Raw genomic sequence first — 17,705 nt, 5'->3', positions numbered from 1 at the left:
TCAAGATTTCTTACAATTTTAGGAAATTCTCTTTTCCCCCTTTGTATTATAATCATTTATTGACTTGAGTGCTACTGTTTATGATAATCATGAATATGCTTTTTAAAAGCAAAATAAACAGAGGGAATAGACAAAAACTTACAAAAAAGTGATGCCTATATTGCTTTGCCTTAAACAATCAAAGTATAAGTCTAACTAGATAATAGAAATTCATTGCCAAATGATGCACATAAATTAGGGAAACTGAGACAATATAGAATTTTGTAATTAAGAAATTTTATCAATGTCGTTAAGCAGTGTATTCTCAAGTGAGTATTGAAAAAGAGTGGGACGTAAAGAAAACAGTGTTTGGTATAGAATTATATTTAGAGTAGACAAACTTGGAAATGATGTCTTAAATATTTAATGAGGCTTCAGAAAAGATTAACATGAACATTGGCAATGATTCTAGGTTGACAAAAAAACATTAAAGAGAGAAGTATGTTTGCTATAATAATAAAGGGAATAACTTCCTAGGGGAATTTGAGAGGTGTAATATCAAAAATTGGGATGCAAACCTGCTTATAAAACTAAGTTTAGACTCATGTTTCCAAGATGAAATGGAGAGCAAAGAGAACATGAATTAAAGTTAACAAGAGTTTAGAGACTGAAGAAATATTGAAATATTGACCACATAGGTATTTACCCCAATTTAAAAAGAGGGTTTCCTTGCTGAGACCAAGAAAATTAAGGATGAGTTGTAAACCTGGGAAATGTTTAGAGTTGTTGTTGTTTAAATACAATGGTGGTTTAAATGTCTCCAAAAGATGAAATTTTGAGATTTAAGAGCTTGAATTGAGAGTAGATTAAAAATAGTATAATTGTATGAGAACATCAACAGAGAAAAAGAAATTGTGAAAATATTCATCATTTTGACTTGATAAGTCTAATAGAATGACAACATAATGGGTTAGATTAGACTACTAACAAAATTAAGTTCAAATCCCTGACAAAATATAGGTCACACAAGTGGAGCAAGGGGGACTTTAAGGGATTTAGACAAATGGGGATGCTTAACTGAGCAGAGTTCATGAAAACTGCTTGAATCATGTGAAGAATAAATGAATTACTATTAAAGGAGTGAGTAGTAGTTTTCAGGAGAAAGTCAACTTGAAATATTAATTTTTTAACCATATATTAATGGTGGTAGTCTTTGCAATTAATTATGGCAAATCCTTAAATTTCAGTTCTTAACAGAGTGAAGTTTATTTCGGTTTCATATCACAACCCATTAATGGTTGGTGTCTATATTTGGTTGTTGTTCTCAGTGCAGTGCTACATGAATAAGACTCCTCTTATTTTATGCTAATATACTCTTCAATTTTCCTTCATTCATTATGCTGGAGAGAGAATAGAGGGCCACATAATAATTTGATTATCAGAGCTGGGAGTAGTATCATCACTTCTGCTATAACACAGTGGCCAGATCCTATTAAAATTTTCCCACTTAATCTGCATGAGTAGCTGGGGAATATATGCTTCTCTGTGCATGAAAAAAAATAGGTTTAGTGAACATATAGCTAGGCTTTAAAAAATAAATTATTTATTTTAATTTGTTACATATGATGGCAGAATGCAATTCATTTCATATTATACATATGGAGAACAATCTTTCAAGTCTCTGGCTGTACACGAAGTATTTTCACATCATTCATGTCTTCACGCATGTACTTAGGGTAATGATGTCTAAAACATTCCTACCCGTCTTTCCTACCCCTCCTTTCTCCTCCCCCCGCTTTGCCCTATCTAAAGTTCCTCCATCCCTCCATCCCTTCCCCCACCATTCTCTCATATCAAAGAAAACATTTGGCCTTTTTTGGGGGGGGGATTGGTTTAATGCACTTAGCACTATATTCTCCAACTCCATCCATTTACCTGCAAATGCCATGATTTTATTCTCTTTTAATGCTGAGTAATATTCCATTGTGTATATATACGAAAGTTTCCCTATTCATTCATCTACTGAAAGACATCTGGGTTGGTTCCACAATTTAGCTATTGTGAATTGTGCTGCTACAAACATTGATGTGCCTTTTTCCCTGTGGTATGCTGTTTTTAAGTCCTTTGGGTATAAACCGAGGAGTGGGCTAGCTGGGTCAAATGGTGGTTCCATTCCCGGTTTTCCAAGGAATTTCTATACTGCTTTCCAGATTTGGCTACACCAATTTGTAGTTCCACTAGCAATGTATGAGTGTGCCCTTTCCCCCACATTCTCACCAACACTTATTGTTGTTTGTATTCTTGATAGCTGCCATTCTGACTGGAGTGAGATGAAATCTTAGAGTGGTTTTGATTTGATAATGATATTTAATTTTTTTCATATATTTGTTGATTGATTGTATATCCTCTTCTGAGAAGTCTCTGTTCAGTTGATTGGCCCATTTATTAATAGAGTTATTTGGTTTTTTTGGTGTTATGTTTTTGATTGCTTTTTATATCCTAGGGATTAGTGCTCAATCTCATGTGTTTGCGGTGAAGATTTGGTCCCATTCTGTAGGCTCTCTCTTCATCTCACTGGTTATTTCTTTTGCAGAGAAGAAGCTTTTTAATTTGAATCCATCCCATTTTTTGATTCTCGGTTTTAATTCTTGTGCTATAGGAGTCTTATTGAGGAAGTTGGGGCCTATTCCAACATGATGGAGATTTGCTCCTTAATTTTTTTTTCCATTAGGTGCAAGATCTCTGTTTTAATTCCTAGGTACTTTATCCATGTTGAGTGGAGTTTTGTGCATGGTTAGAGACAGTGGTTTAATTTCATTTTGTTACATATGGATTCCTAGTTTTCCCAGCACCATTTGTTGAAAAGGCTACCTTTTCTCCAATATATGTTTTTGGCACCTTTGTCTAATATGAAAGAACTGTAATTATGTGTGTTTGTATCTGTGTCCTCTATTCTGTATCATTGGTCTACAGGTCTATTTTGGTGCCAATACCATGCCATTTTTGTTGCTATTGCTCTGTAGTATAGTTTAAGGTCTGGTATAGTGATGCTATCAGCTTCACTCTTCTTGCTAAGCATTAGCTTTGCCTATTCTGGGTCTTATTTTTCCAGATGAATTTTATGACTGATTTTTCTATTTATATGAGGAATGTCATTGGGATTTTGATTGAGATTGAATTTAATCTGTATAGTGCTTTTGGTAGTATGGTCATTTTGACAATATTAATTCTGCCTATCCAAGAACAAGGTAGATCTTTCCATCTTCTAAAGTCTTCTTTAATTCATTTCTTTAGCATTCTGTAGTTTTCATTGTAGAGGTCTTTCACCTCTTTCAGTGATTCCCAAGGTAAATGGGGTGGATTTCCTTGTTTCTCTTTCTGAGGATTTGTCACTGATGTACAGAAGTGCCTTTGATTTATGGGTGTTGATTTTGTATCCTGCTACTTTCTTGAATTTATTTACTAGTTCTAGAAATTTTCTGGTGGAATTCTTTGGGTCTTCTAGGTATAGAATCATTTCATTAACAAATAGTGATAATTTGAGTTCTACTTTTCCTATTTGTAGCCATTTAATTTATTTTGTCTAATTGTTCTGGCTAGAGTTTCAAGAACTATGTTAAACAGAAGTGGTGAAAGAGGGCATCCCTGTCTTGTTCCAGTTTTTAAAGGGAATGCTTTTATTTTTTTCTCTCTTTAAAATGATAATTGCCTGGGGAAATATTTTGGTTGAAGAATTTAGACCTTTTACATTCATTGGTGTTATAGAGTGATAAAATTTATTTCCTCTCATCTTGACTTATTTCTAATTTTAAGATAAATGTGATTATCCTTTAATTTGCTAATCTAGTACAATTTATCCTTATGCTAGTTTTTTATTTTTCATTTCTTTTACATTAAATATTTCCTTCAGTATGTTTTATAGGACAGACTTTGTGGGTATTAATTATTTTAGTTTCTACTTATCAGGTAAGATTTTATTTTATCTATTTTGAAAGATAATTTTGCTGGATGTGGTAATCTTGGTTGTCATGCACTTCTTTCTGAGCCCTCCTGGATTTTAGGGTCAAGGTTGAGAAAGGAGTTCAAATCTGAATTGATTTGCCTCTAAATGTGACCTGCTATTTTTCCTCTTGCCACATTTAAAATTATATCCTTTTTCTCTATATTGGTTATTTTCATTTAATGTTTATTGGAGAGGATCTATTGGTGTTTCATATATTTGGAGTTCTATATGGCTCTTGTATTTGAATTTCCATCTCATTCCTAAGGTTTGGAATATTATCTAAAATTATTTTACTGAAAATGTTGCATATTCCATTAATTTGTATTTTGGAAAATTCATCTACTTCAATCATTTTTATATTTGGTCTCTTTATGTTATGCCAGTGATTTTTTAATCATTCTGCTCATGGTCTATTAACATATTTTTTTATGGTTAACTGTATTTTCTAGATTGTATACTTTGTCTTCAAGGCCTGAAAATCTATCTTGGCTGTGGTCTAATCTATTGGTGATGCTTTTCATTGAATTTTGTTTTTAGTTTTTTTTTTTTTTAATTTCCAGGATGTCTATTTTTTCCCAGAATTCCCATCTCTTTATTGAAGTGATCTTTCACTTTCTATATTTTATATCTAAGTTTAGTCTTATGTCTTCTTTTAGCTTGTTGAATATTTTAACTATAAACTTTCTAAATTATTTCCTGAAATTTTCTCTACTGTGGTGTCAGTGGATTCATTTGGTGAAGTGTTAGGGATTTTTTGATTGCTTCCCTTTTTTTTCATATTGTTTGTGTGCCTTATCATTTTTATGATATTTACAATTTCTTCTTTAAAGCAATGAATTATTTTAAAAATTATCTGTTCTAATTAGTTATACATGACAGCAGAATGCATTTTGATTAATAGTACACAAATGGAGCCCAATTTCTAATTTTTCTGGTTGTACACCAAGTAGAGTCACACCATTCATGTCATGCCGCAGTCTGGCTGGGCACAAATCACGAGCCACTAAAGCAGGAACAAATTTTATTTTTTCTACTGCAAGAAAAAACCTCACACACGCTCCTGGGGAATCCTCCCGAAAAGCCACGAGGCTCCTCCAGCAACCCCCAGCCGGAAATATCTCCCCGGGAAAACCCTCCTCCTGCACTTCGCCAACCAATGGGAACTCCCGGGGAATCCCCGTGAGAACTAAAAATAGCGCGAGAACTCAAAATTAGCGCTAGAACTCAAAAGTAGCGGCAGAGGCGGATATTAACGCCTTGCCTGTCAATCAATACTATTGGCAAAATGCCAGGGGCCATACAGACTCGGCTGTGGCTCTCAGCATCTCCCCCCTTCTGTTTAATTAAACAACAAGTAATGTGGCTTAGGGACCGTGCCTGTTAGGTAGTCCAATTCAACATATGGTCCTTACCCGTCATCGGATGAACTGACCTCTAGGCGTCAGCCTCCTGTCTTAGGTTGGTACCACTGCAATCGGATCATACCCGTCACTGACTACCGGTCCAGCATACAGCCATACTTGTGGATAGGCCTTTGCACCAGTGGGGGGGGGTGAGGTTCTTTGCCTCACCTCTGTTGGCCCCCAAACTTGTCCTTGGTGCCAATGGGGGGGTGAGGTTCTTTGCCTCACCTCTGTTGGCCCCCAAATTTTAGACCATCACTAGCTGAAGGGAGGAGGATATAATAAATGCCACGACACTAAGCCAATTGATGGCTCCTTTGAAAAATTGTACCACCGGTGACACCATCAGCAAAGATGCCAGCATTACCACAATTCGCTGCACCAACAGATAGTTCACAATGCATACAAGTGATACATAGTCCAGGCAAGTTGTGCAAGCAGTTCAAAGTAGAGGAATCTGTCAATATGTCCATTTCCTCCCAAAGTAAATCTACTCCTTGATTGAGCATTACTTGTTGAGTTATTATTCACTGATGCATCAGTTTATACAGTTTGTTGATAGCTACCGAAGAAGCTGTAGTTTGGTTTTATCTTTGTCTTCACCGGCACTGGGATGAAGATAGGAATTCTGGCAATGATGCTAGGAAAAAAATTATGTAACATTCCAACAGGCATTAAGAAAACAATTTTTTGAACAATTTACATTATCCTGAACAGAATTATTAAATATAATGAGAAGGAAAGGTGAAAGCAAACAAACAGATCTGTTAACCTCCTTATTTGTTCACATATTAAAACAATTTTCAACAGCTGTTTACCCAATCTAAATTAAACCATTAAAATCACGTGAATAAAAAAAAAATTCGGATCCATTTATTCATGAGCGCTCCTCATATAAGATATATGGACATACACACATACAGACATACAACACAAAACAGAAGTGTGCGCACATAACATACAACATATAAGACAATAATAAAGGCCTTGTAGCTTTACCTAGGTGAAATCTCCATTGCAATGTTTAAAAACTCCACAGTCAAAAAATAAAACACAGTCAAAAAACAAAACTGATCAGAAAAACATTAACCTAGGTTTGTATGAGCTCAAAAAATAAAATAGAACTTTATGATGTGGGAAAAATGCAATAATAAAATAGATATTGAAAAAAGGCACCGTGGTTAATCACTGTCGCAGATGTAAGAATAGCCAAGCTGGAGCTCTGGATATCAGCTGTTATGGATTTCAGTCAAATCATCTTCTTTTTCTGTAGAAATTGTTTTGGTTAACCTCTCTGGAATCCAAATCGGCTGCTGTTCTCCCTGTGGGAACACACAAACGGAACCCCGACTCCAGACAATAACTGGGTCGGGACCTTTCCATTGTCCTGTTAGAATATCTTTCCAAAGTACCTTAGGCTTATGTACATTTTTCGGATACATATGTCTTTCCGCAGCACTAAGTCCTGATGAATCCAAATTTAGAAAGTTTAGAGTAAAAAGGGTTATTTTAAGTTTATCTTTGGGGGATATATACCCCTTTCCAATTCCCTCTTTTTGCTTTAATAAGTACGTTTTAATAGTTTGATGAGCAAAGCAATCTTTTTTTCCGCCAAGAAGGTATCTCGACCACCTTCAATTTAACCTTTTAAAGCCTTTCATTTATCATGTATACTGTACTTTTAAATGTACTTTTTCACCACCTACAGCTTTACTCTTTTAAATGAGGCTTATATTCTGTTTAAATCGCTAAATGTTAGTTTACATGGCTGCCCTTCAACCAAAGGCTCTTTTTTTTACTCCATTAAGAAGCTTTGTCTCAATCTGCCATGTACAAATACCTTTTTTCTTCTTTCTTCCTTTCTTAAGCTTTTAAAGTAAGTCTAGTTTCCTCAAAATCTTTTTAAATGGCATTTTACAACTTTTTACTTTACCACACAGAGATTATCTCATCTAGAAACATTTCTTTTTCCTTTAACCTTTTATATTAAAATATATTTCCACATCTTGAATCTTTTTATCTCTTTTTTAACCATTAACCCTTTTTATAAATTCACATTCTAAAACAACCCTTATAAAATTTCTGATTTAGACAAATTACTCCACTTTAATAAGATGAAATATTTTCATGTTTTCTAAGGTACTATTATACTGTAATTGAAACCCAACTGAAACTTCTTATACTCTCTGTATATAAATTACACATGATAGAATCTTAACTCTTAGTATTGTTTTAGCAAAGACACAGACCAAAGCAATATTAAACCTTTTTTTTCCCATTTACCAATTTATGAAAACACACATAATGTTTAAATATATTACCTTATGGAACTTAATAAGTAAAGAGTACTTGATTTTATATTTAGTGGTTGATATTTTAACACTTTAGCTTGGTAATTAATCAGATGTCTGTAAAAACCAAGATCTTAGACAAATGTAGTAAACAGAACTAGCCATCTCTTTCTTGTTGAAGAAAAATCCTTCTACAGGATACCATGATGGTCCCATTGATAGACTTAATAACTCGTCTGTAAAAAGCCATGGGCTACATTTTTGTATTGTATCAACATATGCCCTAGCTGTTCTTGGTCTTACTGGGGTGCCTCCTTTCTCTAACAATTTGTCTTCCTCAGAGGCGAACAAATTCAAACCTTGAGTCAACCATTTTCCCCAGTTTGCCTGAGAAAGTTCTAGGAACAGGCAACTTGAAATAAAAACAAAATAAATCACAACAAGAACACATTGTTTTTTGAAATGGTCACCCATTTTTTTTGCTCTCCTTCAGGAGCGAGCAAATTCACTTACCCCCAAGCTTCAGACATCCCACGTACGGACCACCAAATGCCGCAGTCTGGCTGGGCACAAATCACGAGCCACTAAAGCAGGAACAAATTTTATTTTTTCTACTGCAAGAAAAAACCTCACACACGCTCCTGGGGAATCCTCCCGAAAAGCCACGAGGCTCCTCCAGCAACCCCCAGCCGGAAATATCTCCCCGGGAAAACCCTCCTCCTGCACTTCGCCAACCAATGGGAACTCCCGGGGAATCCCTGTGAGAACTAAAAATAGCGCGAGAACTCAAAATTAGCGCTAGAACTCAAAAGTAGCGGCAGAGGCGGATATTAACGCCTTGCCTGTCAATCAATACTATTGGCAAAATGCCAGGGGCCATACAGACTCGGCTGTGGCTCTCAGCAATGTCATGTACCTTGAGTAATGATTTTCATCTCATTTCATCATCTTTCCTACACCCAAGCCCCCTCTTTTCCCCTCCCTCAGCAATAGACTATTTTGTGAGCTTCTTTCTTTTGAGAGCACCACTTTGAGGGAAGACACTGATCTATTTACTAAGCACTTCAGAGCCAAACCACATACTACTTAACATTATGAAAAGTGCAAAATGTTGATTCTATTTTCTACAGTTTCTCAATTAAAAGTATAAACTTGTAGCAAAGTTCTAAAATATGTTGAAAACTTAGTTACCAAATATTGTAAAATTGCTATAATATTATATGAAGACTAAAAGGGGAAGAAAGAAATGTTTCACTTAAGATAGAGTAAAAGTGACAAGAAAGAAAAGATAAAAAAGAATAGTACACACCAAGATAAAATGTAGAAAAAACATTGATGGATGGATTTGAGGCAGAAGCACATAGTGTCACAGTGATAAGAGGGTAAAGAGGAGCAAGTATAAACCAGAACTAGGAAAGCAAAGATAGAGGGAATTATTCCATTACAACTAACAAATAAAATTTTTTTAAAGGAAACCTAGTTAGTTAAAAAAAAACAAACAAATGATTTCAGGAATATTCCACAGAAAACCAAAGCCAGACCATTCTTAGGAATACATTTTAATTCATCAGATCAATATTTCTTAGCAACTACTACATCCTGGGCACTGGCAATACAGAGGTAAATTAGTGGCTTGCCACTCATTAGTGGGGAGACAGAATAATTGATATATTAGGCAGTATATACCAAGTTCAGAGGCAGACAGAGGGTGACTTAACTCTGATGGGAGGGAGTGAAGACTTCATATGAGATGACATCAGTTTCTGAGATGTGTTTGCTTGTTGTGCTCCTATCAGGAAGCAATGGCTTGCATCTGGTAATTGCCTATGGGGTTGGTGGTAGGGAAATGTGTTACTGTGAATCTGTTACATGGAAGGTGTTGTTTAGAACACAATGTTGGATATGAAGACAACAACTAGTAAATCAAGATAAAGAGAGACGTACGTATATGATCAACTTTGATTTTAGAGTTTTGGTATTTCATTATGATTTGGGACATTTAGAAGATGTCTAGTATTATTTGGCTTTGGATCCCTTCAGAGGTGCTGGGGTACAGGATCCACTTTCCTATTTGCTATGGACTTCCTAAAATCATTTTGGTTATCAGCTCATAGGATTGAATCTGACAGCTCAGGTGAGGTGAGGTGAGGTGTTGTGTTGTACTGTTGGTTGTTTCTATTGTGTATTGGCATTCAGGATACAGAGCTCTGGGCTGTCATTGTGATTGTCATGAGTTATTACAAATTGTCTTCCTTCTAATGAATCCTTTTCAAAGTGGAATAGAACCTTGTGGCTGTATACAAGCTCAGGTCCTGTGTTTATGGATTCTCCATGGTTTATCTATTTTAAAATGTTTGAGTTGTATATGGACAAAACACCTTTATTTTATAGTACTTATGCAGTCCTGAGGATTGAACCCAGTGCCGCACAAGTACTAGGCAAGCACTCTACCTTTGAGCTACACGCTCAGCCCTCCATAAGTTATCTTTACTATAGAAGTGTTCCCCTTGGCAAACACAGCTCGTTGAGGTTTTGTCCTTACTACTGAGTAAAGAGAAATTCTTTTCTGAACCTGTATTTTTATGTTATGTATCTATCCTATATGTGGACATCCATGTCATTCTTTAGGTTTGGAATTTTTGTGCTACTATGTCACTGAAAAGTTTCTTAATGCCAATAGACTGTATCACCATTTCACCTTGAAGATCAATAAATCTTAAATTTTGTCTCTTAAGGTATTTTTAGAGATCTGTATATTGTGATTATAGCCTTTTACTTTTTACTTTTTAAAAATTTTTAGTTGCAAATGGACACAATATCATTATTTATTTATTTATTTTTATGTGGTGTTGTGGATTGAACCCAGTGCCTTGTACATGCTGAGCCACAACCCCAGCCCTGGACTTTTACTTTATTCCTTTAACTTTTACTGAGTGGAAAAGTTTATATACCTTGTTTTCAAGCAGTAAAATTCTGCTTTTTATGTAATCTAATCCATTGGTGATGACACTTTCAAATGATTTTTTTAAATTATTGGGTCCTCCATTTCCAGGAATTCTGATTTTGTGATTATCAAAATCTCTCTTTATTGAAATGGTCTTTAACCTTTTATATTTGTTCTCTTAATTTGTTCATTAGAACTTCTTTAACCACAAAAGTAATTTTTAAATTTTTAATAATTTGCTCCTTTTAGAGGTACATGACAGTAGAGTATATTTTGACATATTATAACCACATGGAGTCTAACTTATTATAATTAAAATCCCATTTTTGTGTTTATACATGATGTGGAGTTAAACTTGTATTCATATATGAACATAGGAAAGTTATGCCCAATTAACTCTAATGTGTTTTCTATTCCCATTCACTCCCTTTCTTCCATTCCCCTTTGTCTAATCCACTGAATTACTATTTTTCCCTCTCCCTCCTTATTGTGTGTTTCTCTTTGCATATCAGGGAGAACTTTTGGTGTTTGTTTTCTTGGGGGGACTGGCGTATTTTACTTAGCATGATAGCCTCCAGTTCCATTCACTTACTGACAAATGCCATAGTTTAATTCTTCTTTATGGCTGAGTAACATGCCATTGTTTATATATATATATATATATATATATATATATATATATATATATAGTTGTTGATGGACACAATATCTTTTTTTTTAATTTGTTTATTTTTTGTGGTGCTGAGGATCAAACCCAGGGCCTCACACATGCAAGGCAAGCACTCTACCACTGACCTACACCCCAGCCCACATGCCATTGTTTTTTTATACCACATTTTCTTTATTCATTCACCAGTTGAAGGGCATGTAGATTGTTTCAATGGCTTAGTTATTGAGAATTGAGCTGCTATAAACATTGATGTGGCTGCATCACTGTAGTATGCTGATATTAAGTCTTTTGGGTATATAACAAGGTGTTGGATAATTGGGTCAAATTGTGGTTCCATTGTATGCTTTTTGGGGAATTGCCATACTACTTTCCAGAGTGGTTGCACAATTTGCAGTCCCACCAACAATGAATGAATGTATCTTTTTCTCTACATTCTTTCGGACATTTATTATTATTTGTATTCTTGATATTTGCCATTCTGATTGGAGTGAGATGGAATCTCAGTGTAGTTTTGATTTGATTTCTCTAATTACTAGAGATGTTGAATATTTTTTCATATATTTTTATTTATTTATTTAAAGAGAGAGTGAGAGAGGAGAGAGAGAGAGAGAGAGAGAGAGAGAGAGAGAGAGAGAGAGAGAGAGAGAGAAAGAGAATTTTTTAATATTTATTTTTTAGCCCTTGGCGGACACAACATCTTTGTTGGTATGTGGTGATGAGGATCGAACCCGGGCCGCACGCATGCCAGGCGAGCGCGCTACCGCTTGAGCCACATCCCCAGCCCTTTCATATATTTTTAAACCATTCTTATTTCTTCTTCTGTGAAGTGCCTAGTCAGTTCCTTTGCCCATTTATTGATTGGGTTATTTGGGTTTTTGTTGTTAAAGTTTTTGAGTTCTTAATATGTCCTGAAGATTAACACTCTATCTGAGGTGCATGTAGCAAAGATTTTCTCCCCTTCTCTAGGGTCTCCATGTTCTTAATTGTTTCCTTTGCTGTGAAGAAATACTTAGTTTCATATCATCCAATTTATTGATTCTTGATTTTACTTTTTGTGCTTTGGGAGTCTTGTTGAGGAAATTGGTTCCTAAGCAGGCACTGTTCCTGTCCATGTGGTATGACATGGGTGTAAGCCTGAGACTTTCCCTCTAATCTTTCTTAGACTCAAACCCATAACCCCCTGACATCCACACCATTTATCACTCTAGTGAGTGTGCCCCTTTATAAAGAAAACACCCTTGTAATTCACTTTGCAGAGCCCCAGCAAGGTAAAATTTCCTCTTCTATGCTCAGAATATTTCTAGGTTTGGGCACCAATGATCCAGTGAAAAGTATAGCCTATGTAACTGGTTTTGGATGTTTCAAGGTAACTCTGTTGGAGATAACAAGTTCTGTGTTCAGCCAAAGACTCCTATGTTTTGTCCCCAATAAACACAACCCAAACTTTTCTGAATTCATGCTCTCCAGTTGCAGACATGTTCATTAGAATCTATTTTACTTAAGTTCATTAGGGAAGTGACTTTCTTCTTGGAGAAGGAGAGCTTTCCCCTCTCTCACTTTGATACAGTGTGCCTGACACTGCAACCATCTGTTACCTTTATTTATTATTTTCCTATTCTTGGGACCAATACTTTTGGTTTTCTTCTGAATACTAGATCACCAAGTTGCCACCATATTATGCTCCTGCCAATACTCATTTCCCTACTTCAGTTTGTTGCTGCAGAACTACTGCTTTAAATCATTCTTGGAGAGCTGCTGCAGCATTGGGGTTTCCTTTGAGCCACTATCTTCCTTTTTCTATATATTTTGATACATAAGTTTGATTTACAGGCTTGACATGTCAGACCTAAGTCTTAAACTTAGTGAGGAAATGTATGTCAAATATAGTTGATGTACACATATGAAGGGATACAGTGATGGTTTCTTATAATTAATAACCTACCTTTTATTTAAATCTTTCCTTTGGGATACATTTTTTTTCTTTTTTATTAAAGAGAGAGTGAGAGAGGAGAGAGAGAGAGAGAGAGAGAGAGAGAGAGAGAGAGAGAGAGAATTTTTAATATTTATTTTTTAATTCTCGGCAGACACAACATCTTTGTTGGTATGTGGTGCTGAGGATTGAACCCGGGCCGCACACATGCCAGGCGAGTGCGCTACCGCTTGAGCCACATCCCCAGCCCCTGGGATACATCTTAAAATCATTTATTATAGAAAATTAATTTAATATTCAGGGTGTAGCAATAATCAATTCAATGGGAATTCTTTAGTAATATAAGTGGAGAAAATGTCCATTTATTTTGAAGTGCTAGTGCTAACAATAAAACACTTTAAAATCAGTAGACACTGTATTAATGCATCTAACATTCTCAGTATATCATTAATCATGATAAGATACTGTTATTAATATTGATATAATCCACTTCTATTATGATGACATGTTTTTTCATGGGCTTCTAGAATCAGAGATCATTACTGTTATATGATACCCTACAGGTTATCTAGTCCAACTCCCAACCTGAATGATGCATGAATCTTTTCTCTAACATGTTGACAAGTAGCCATCAAGTCTATTCTTCATTACCTTCATTGAAGGGTGCTTAGCTTCTTTCATTAAATCCACTATTGTAATGTTTGACAGCTATAATTACAGCATGTGTCTTTTATTATTAAACAAAAATCAGTCTTTCTGAAATCTATGACCATGGAATTTCATTCTGCCACTTGGAGCCACAAGAACAAGTCAGTCACTTCTATCCACAGTAGCTCCTCAAGTGATTAATGAGCATTATTATTCATCTCTTTTCATTTTCATCTCAACCATGTATTTCTGTTCTTAAATATTCTAATTTTATTCTATTGTTTCTAACAGAATAATATTCTCATTCTGTAGCCGGTCTATTCACTCTTCTTTGTACTCTAATTTGCTCATGTCCCTTTAAAAATGTGGCACCTATCATTAGCAATGTGCCCCAGATGTGACTTATCTCCTTTATTTATAGTGATAAGTCACTCTATCTCAATTCATGCAGACTCAAATGGCATTAACTTTTTGTTTAATGTAATTGACAATTAAGCCATATTTAGTTTATAGTGAATTTTGTAGAGTATCTATATTAATTTTACATTATTTTCTTTATCCATGTGTTTCTTACCATATAGAATGCAAGTAGCTTTTAGAAATTAAGAGCATGACTTTACAATAAATTTCACTGTGCTAGTTTTAACTCATCCTTGTGACCTTTTGGACACACGGATTTTGTCATCTATTACATGATTATCATGGTACCTGACATACAAACAGTTAACTTACTTCCACAATGTTTGACCTGTATCATATTGTATATTTTAATTTTTAGGTAGATATCTAAAACTTCCATTAATTTGAATTGTCTCTTAGAAAATAAAATGGGTATTTTATCTATGCTATTTGGACAAATATGTAGCTGTTGTTTGTTTCTGAAATGCTCAATGCACTTTTTAAAACTAGAAATAGCTTTATTTCACTTCTATTGTCAAAATTTAGGCTTTCCACAACAAATTTGCTTGCTACTTTGTTGGGTCACTTCCTATGCTTGTGCCCTATATTTTATCTAGAATTTCCTTTTTCTGCTTTCACTTGATGAATGCATTCTCATCCTCCAAGGCCAAAGTGAAATTCTACAACTTTTGTAATTCTTTCTTTGAAACTCTCAATTAAAATTAATCTCTTTCTCCTCTTACAAACCAAAAATAATAGCCTTGATACATTTTATGTCATTTAAGACAGACTATAATTATTTACACCACCCTGGATATGTGTTTCTATTTCTATCATTAGGTTGTAATCTGTATAAAGCTGGAGACTTAATAGTCCACACGACATCTATCTTAGTTGTTTTAAGAACATACTAAAAGCTGATTAAATTTTAATGACTTTAATTGAAAGCACACAAAATATCATAGGAGACAAGATTTTATAAGACATTAAATGAGACCTATGATATTTGTATCCCAATATCTACCTTTCTTTAAATGACCTTGGGCGTTTCATTTCTCTTCTTTGTATTCCACCAGTATTAGCTACAAAATGAAGTACTTCTACTTATTATTTATTCAGTTCTTCAAATACTTTGTTGAATTGAAAGGTGTATAAGGGATTAGAATTTAATTTTCAAAATCTTATAATTAAAAATAGGGTTTACTTTTTCTCTGGCAGTGAACCAGCCTCACCCCAAGCGCTGTATTCCTGGGTATCTCTTTCCTATGCCAATTGCTGTTGGGCCTTTCCCACATCCTTCTTTTGATGCAACTACAGGTGAGTTTTTTTTTTTAAATATTACTGGGATAAATGTTGTATATTACAAAGATATATGACTATTAAGAGTTTATATAGTTTTGATTAAATCAATGATTCATGCTAGATTTTGGACTAAGTTTGTTATCTTTGCTTCTGGAGTCCAGTTACAAAATAGATTTCATCTGAACAATTATCCTATAGCAGGTATTCTATGTAAGTTAAAATAAAAAAGAAAAGAGAACAAAATTAAAAAATCTAGTAAGTGTGAAGATAAGTAAAAATATGATATAATTATCTACTCACAGGAACTACATTAGATACTAATAGAACCATTTAATAAATGAGGAAACTGATATTCAGAAACGTTCAAAGTGGTGGAACCCAAAGTAAGTGTTAAGTAATTTTTATTCTAAAACCTAGATTGTTGCTCTTAATGCTACTCTGATCCAAAATAGAATTGAGGAAGGGAATTCAAATTTCTCTTTAATACCTGTTCTTACAATATTCAGAAACTTGCTCTACTTCCATTCCCTAGATTTGGAGATTAGATGGAATCATATTTCTATCAGAATATCACAAATTTGAATTTTTAACACTTAATTTATAAATTAACAAGGCATTGATTCTAATTCCTCAAGGACACCAAAATACAAGATTTTCACATCACTTATATAAGATGGAGCAACGTTTGCATGTAATCTATGCATATTCTTATAGACTTAAATCATCTCTTGATTATGTACAATACCTAATAAAATGAAGAAAGCTATGCAAACAGTGCTGTATTTTAAATTAATAATGACAGAAAAAAATCTGTGCCTGGTTAGCACGCATGCAGTTTTTCTTCATCTATTTTCAATTTGTGATTACTTTAATATGTAAATATGGAACACACAGATACACAAAGCTGACCATATTTGAACAGGAAAAAAGAGAGAATTCCTTTATAAGTTAAAGTATAAATTTGCATATATTCAGCAAACAGACTAAAAATAATCAGTATTTAAAAATCTTATTTAATAAATTCCTTTCCCCTCTGTTTGGTTATACTTATATTGTATCCAAGATTACACATTATATTACCTACAATATACTATAGTTACTTTACATTAAAACCAACTAAAAAGTAATCAAGAAGCACATAGAATATACTTTCTAGCATTAATTACAATTTCACACAGGATTTTCACATCCATTACCTCATTTTATCATCATAATTAATGGCAAAAAAGTGAATACCTGTAGTCCTAGCATCTTAGGAGGCTGAGGCAGGAGTAACACAAGTTCAAAGATACTCTCAAACAATTTAGTGAGGACCTAAGCAAATTATTGAGATCCTAATTCAGAATAAAAAATTTTTTAGAAAGGCCTATGAATAGGGGCTGGGGATGTGGCTCAAGCAGTAGCGCGCTCGCCTGGCATGTGTGCGGCCTGGGTTCGATCCTCAGCACCACATACCAACAAAGATGTTGTGTCCGCCGAGAACTAAAAAATAAATAAATATTAAAAATTCTCTCTCTCTCTCTCTCTCTCTCTCTCTCTCCTCTCTCACTCTCTCTTAAAAAAAAAAGGCCTATGAATAAAAGTTAGTGGTTGGGCACCCCTAGGTTAAATAACCTGGTATAAAAAAATAAAACTTTGGTCAATATATGAGATTTTGATAGGACCATTTTAATAAGGATAACTTAGGTTATCTGTTTATATGCTATTTTTGTCCTACAGCATTATTACATGGACTAAAGTACAAACAATGCAGTTCATCTATAATTTTTTCTAAGTAAGGTTCAAAACATACAGTTTTACTTTTTGAATAAACCCCCATTCCTTTATCTCAGCTATAGTAATAAAAAATATTAATTATTTATTTTGGTATTATAATTTTAGATGAATCAAAATTATCAACATTCTAAGTAAAAATGAACCAACCAAAGATGATAATGATAATAAATACTTATTGAGTACCTAGTATGGTACAGGCATTGAGTTAGTATTATGAATATTATATGTATGATATATATATATATATATACATATAATATTCATAATATTATTATTTTATAATTATTATACATAATGCTATTAATATAATATACATAATTTTATATATATATATATATATATATATATATATATATATAT

At 34.1% G+C, this 17,705-nt stretch overlaps 1 protein-coding gene across 5 annotated transcripts in view; it reads left to right on the top strand.

Annotated features, from left to right (window-relative positions):
- Positions 1-17,705, top strand: part of LOC113176334 (transmembrane protein 182-like) — a 76,545-nt gene that overhangs the window by 12,150 nt on the left and 46,690 nt on the right. For all 5 annotated transcript variants that reach the window (XR_003300056.1, XM_026380799.1, XM_026380798.1 and 2 more), the window contains exon 3: positions 15,486-15,584. Coding sequence is in view for 4 of the 5 variants with exons in the window: in XM_026380799.1 (XP_026236584.1) it covers positions 15,486-15,584 (99 nt within the window). In the remaining variant the exon portion in view is untranslated. The remainder of the gene's footprint in view (positions 1-15,485; positions 15,585-17,705) is intronic.

This window comes from Urocitellus parryii, chromosome X (genome assembly GCF_045843805.1).
Source record: "Urocitellus parryii isolate mUroPar1 chromosome X, mUroPar1.hap1, whole genome shotgun sequence".
NCBI classification, from domain to species: Eukaryota; Metazoa; Chordata; class Mammalia; order Rodentia; family Sciuridae; genus Urocitellus; species Urocitellus parryii.
This window is presented reverse-complemented; position numbering and strand designations above follow the sequence as displayed.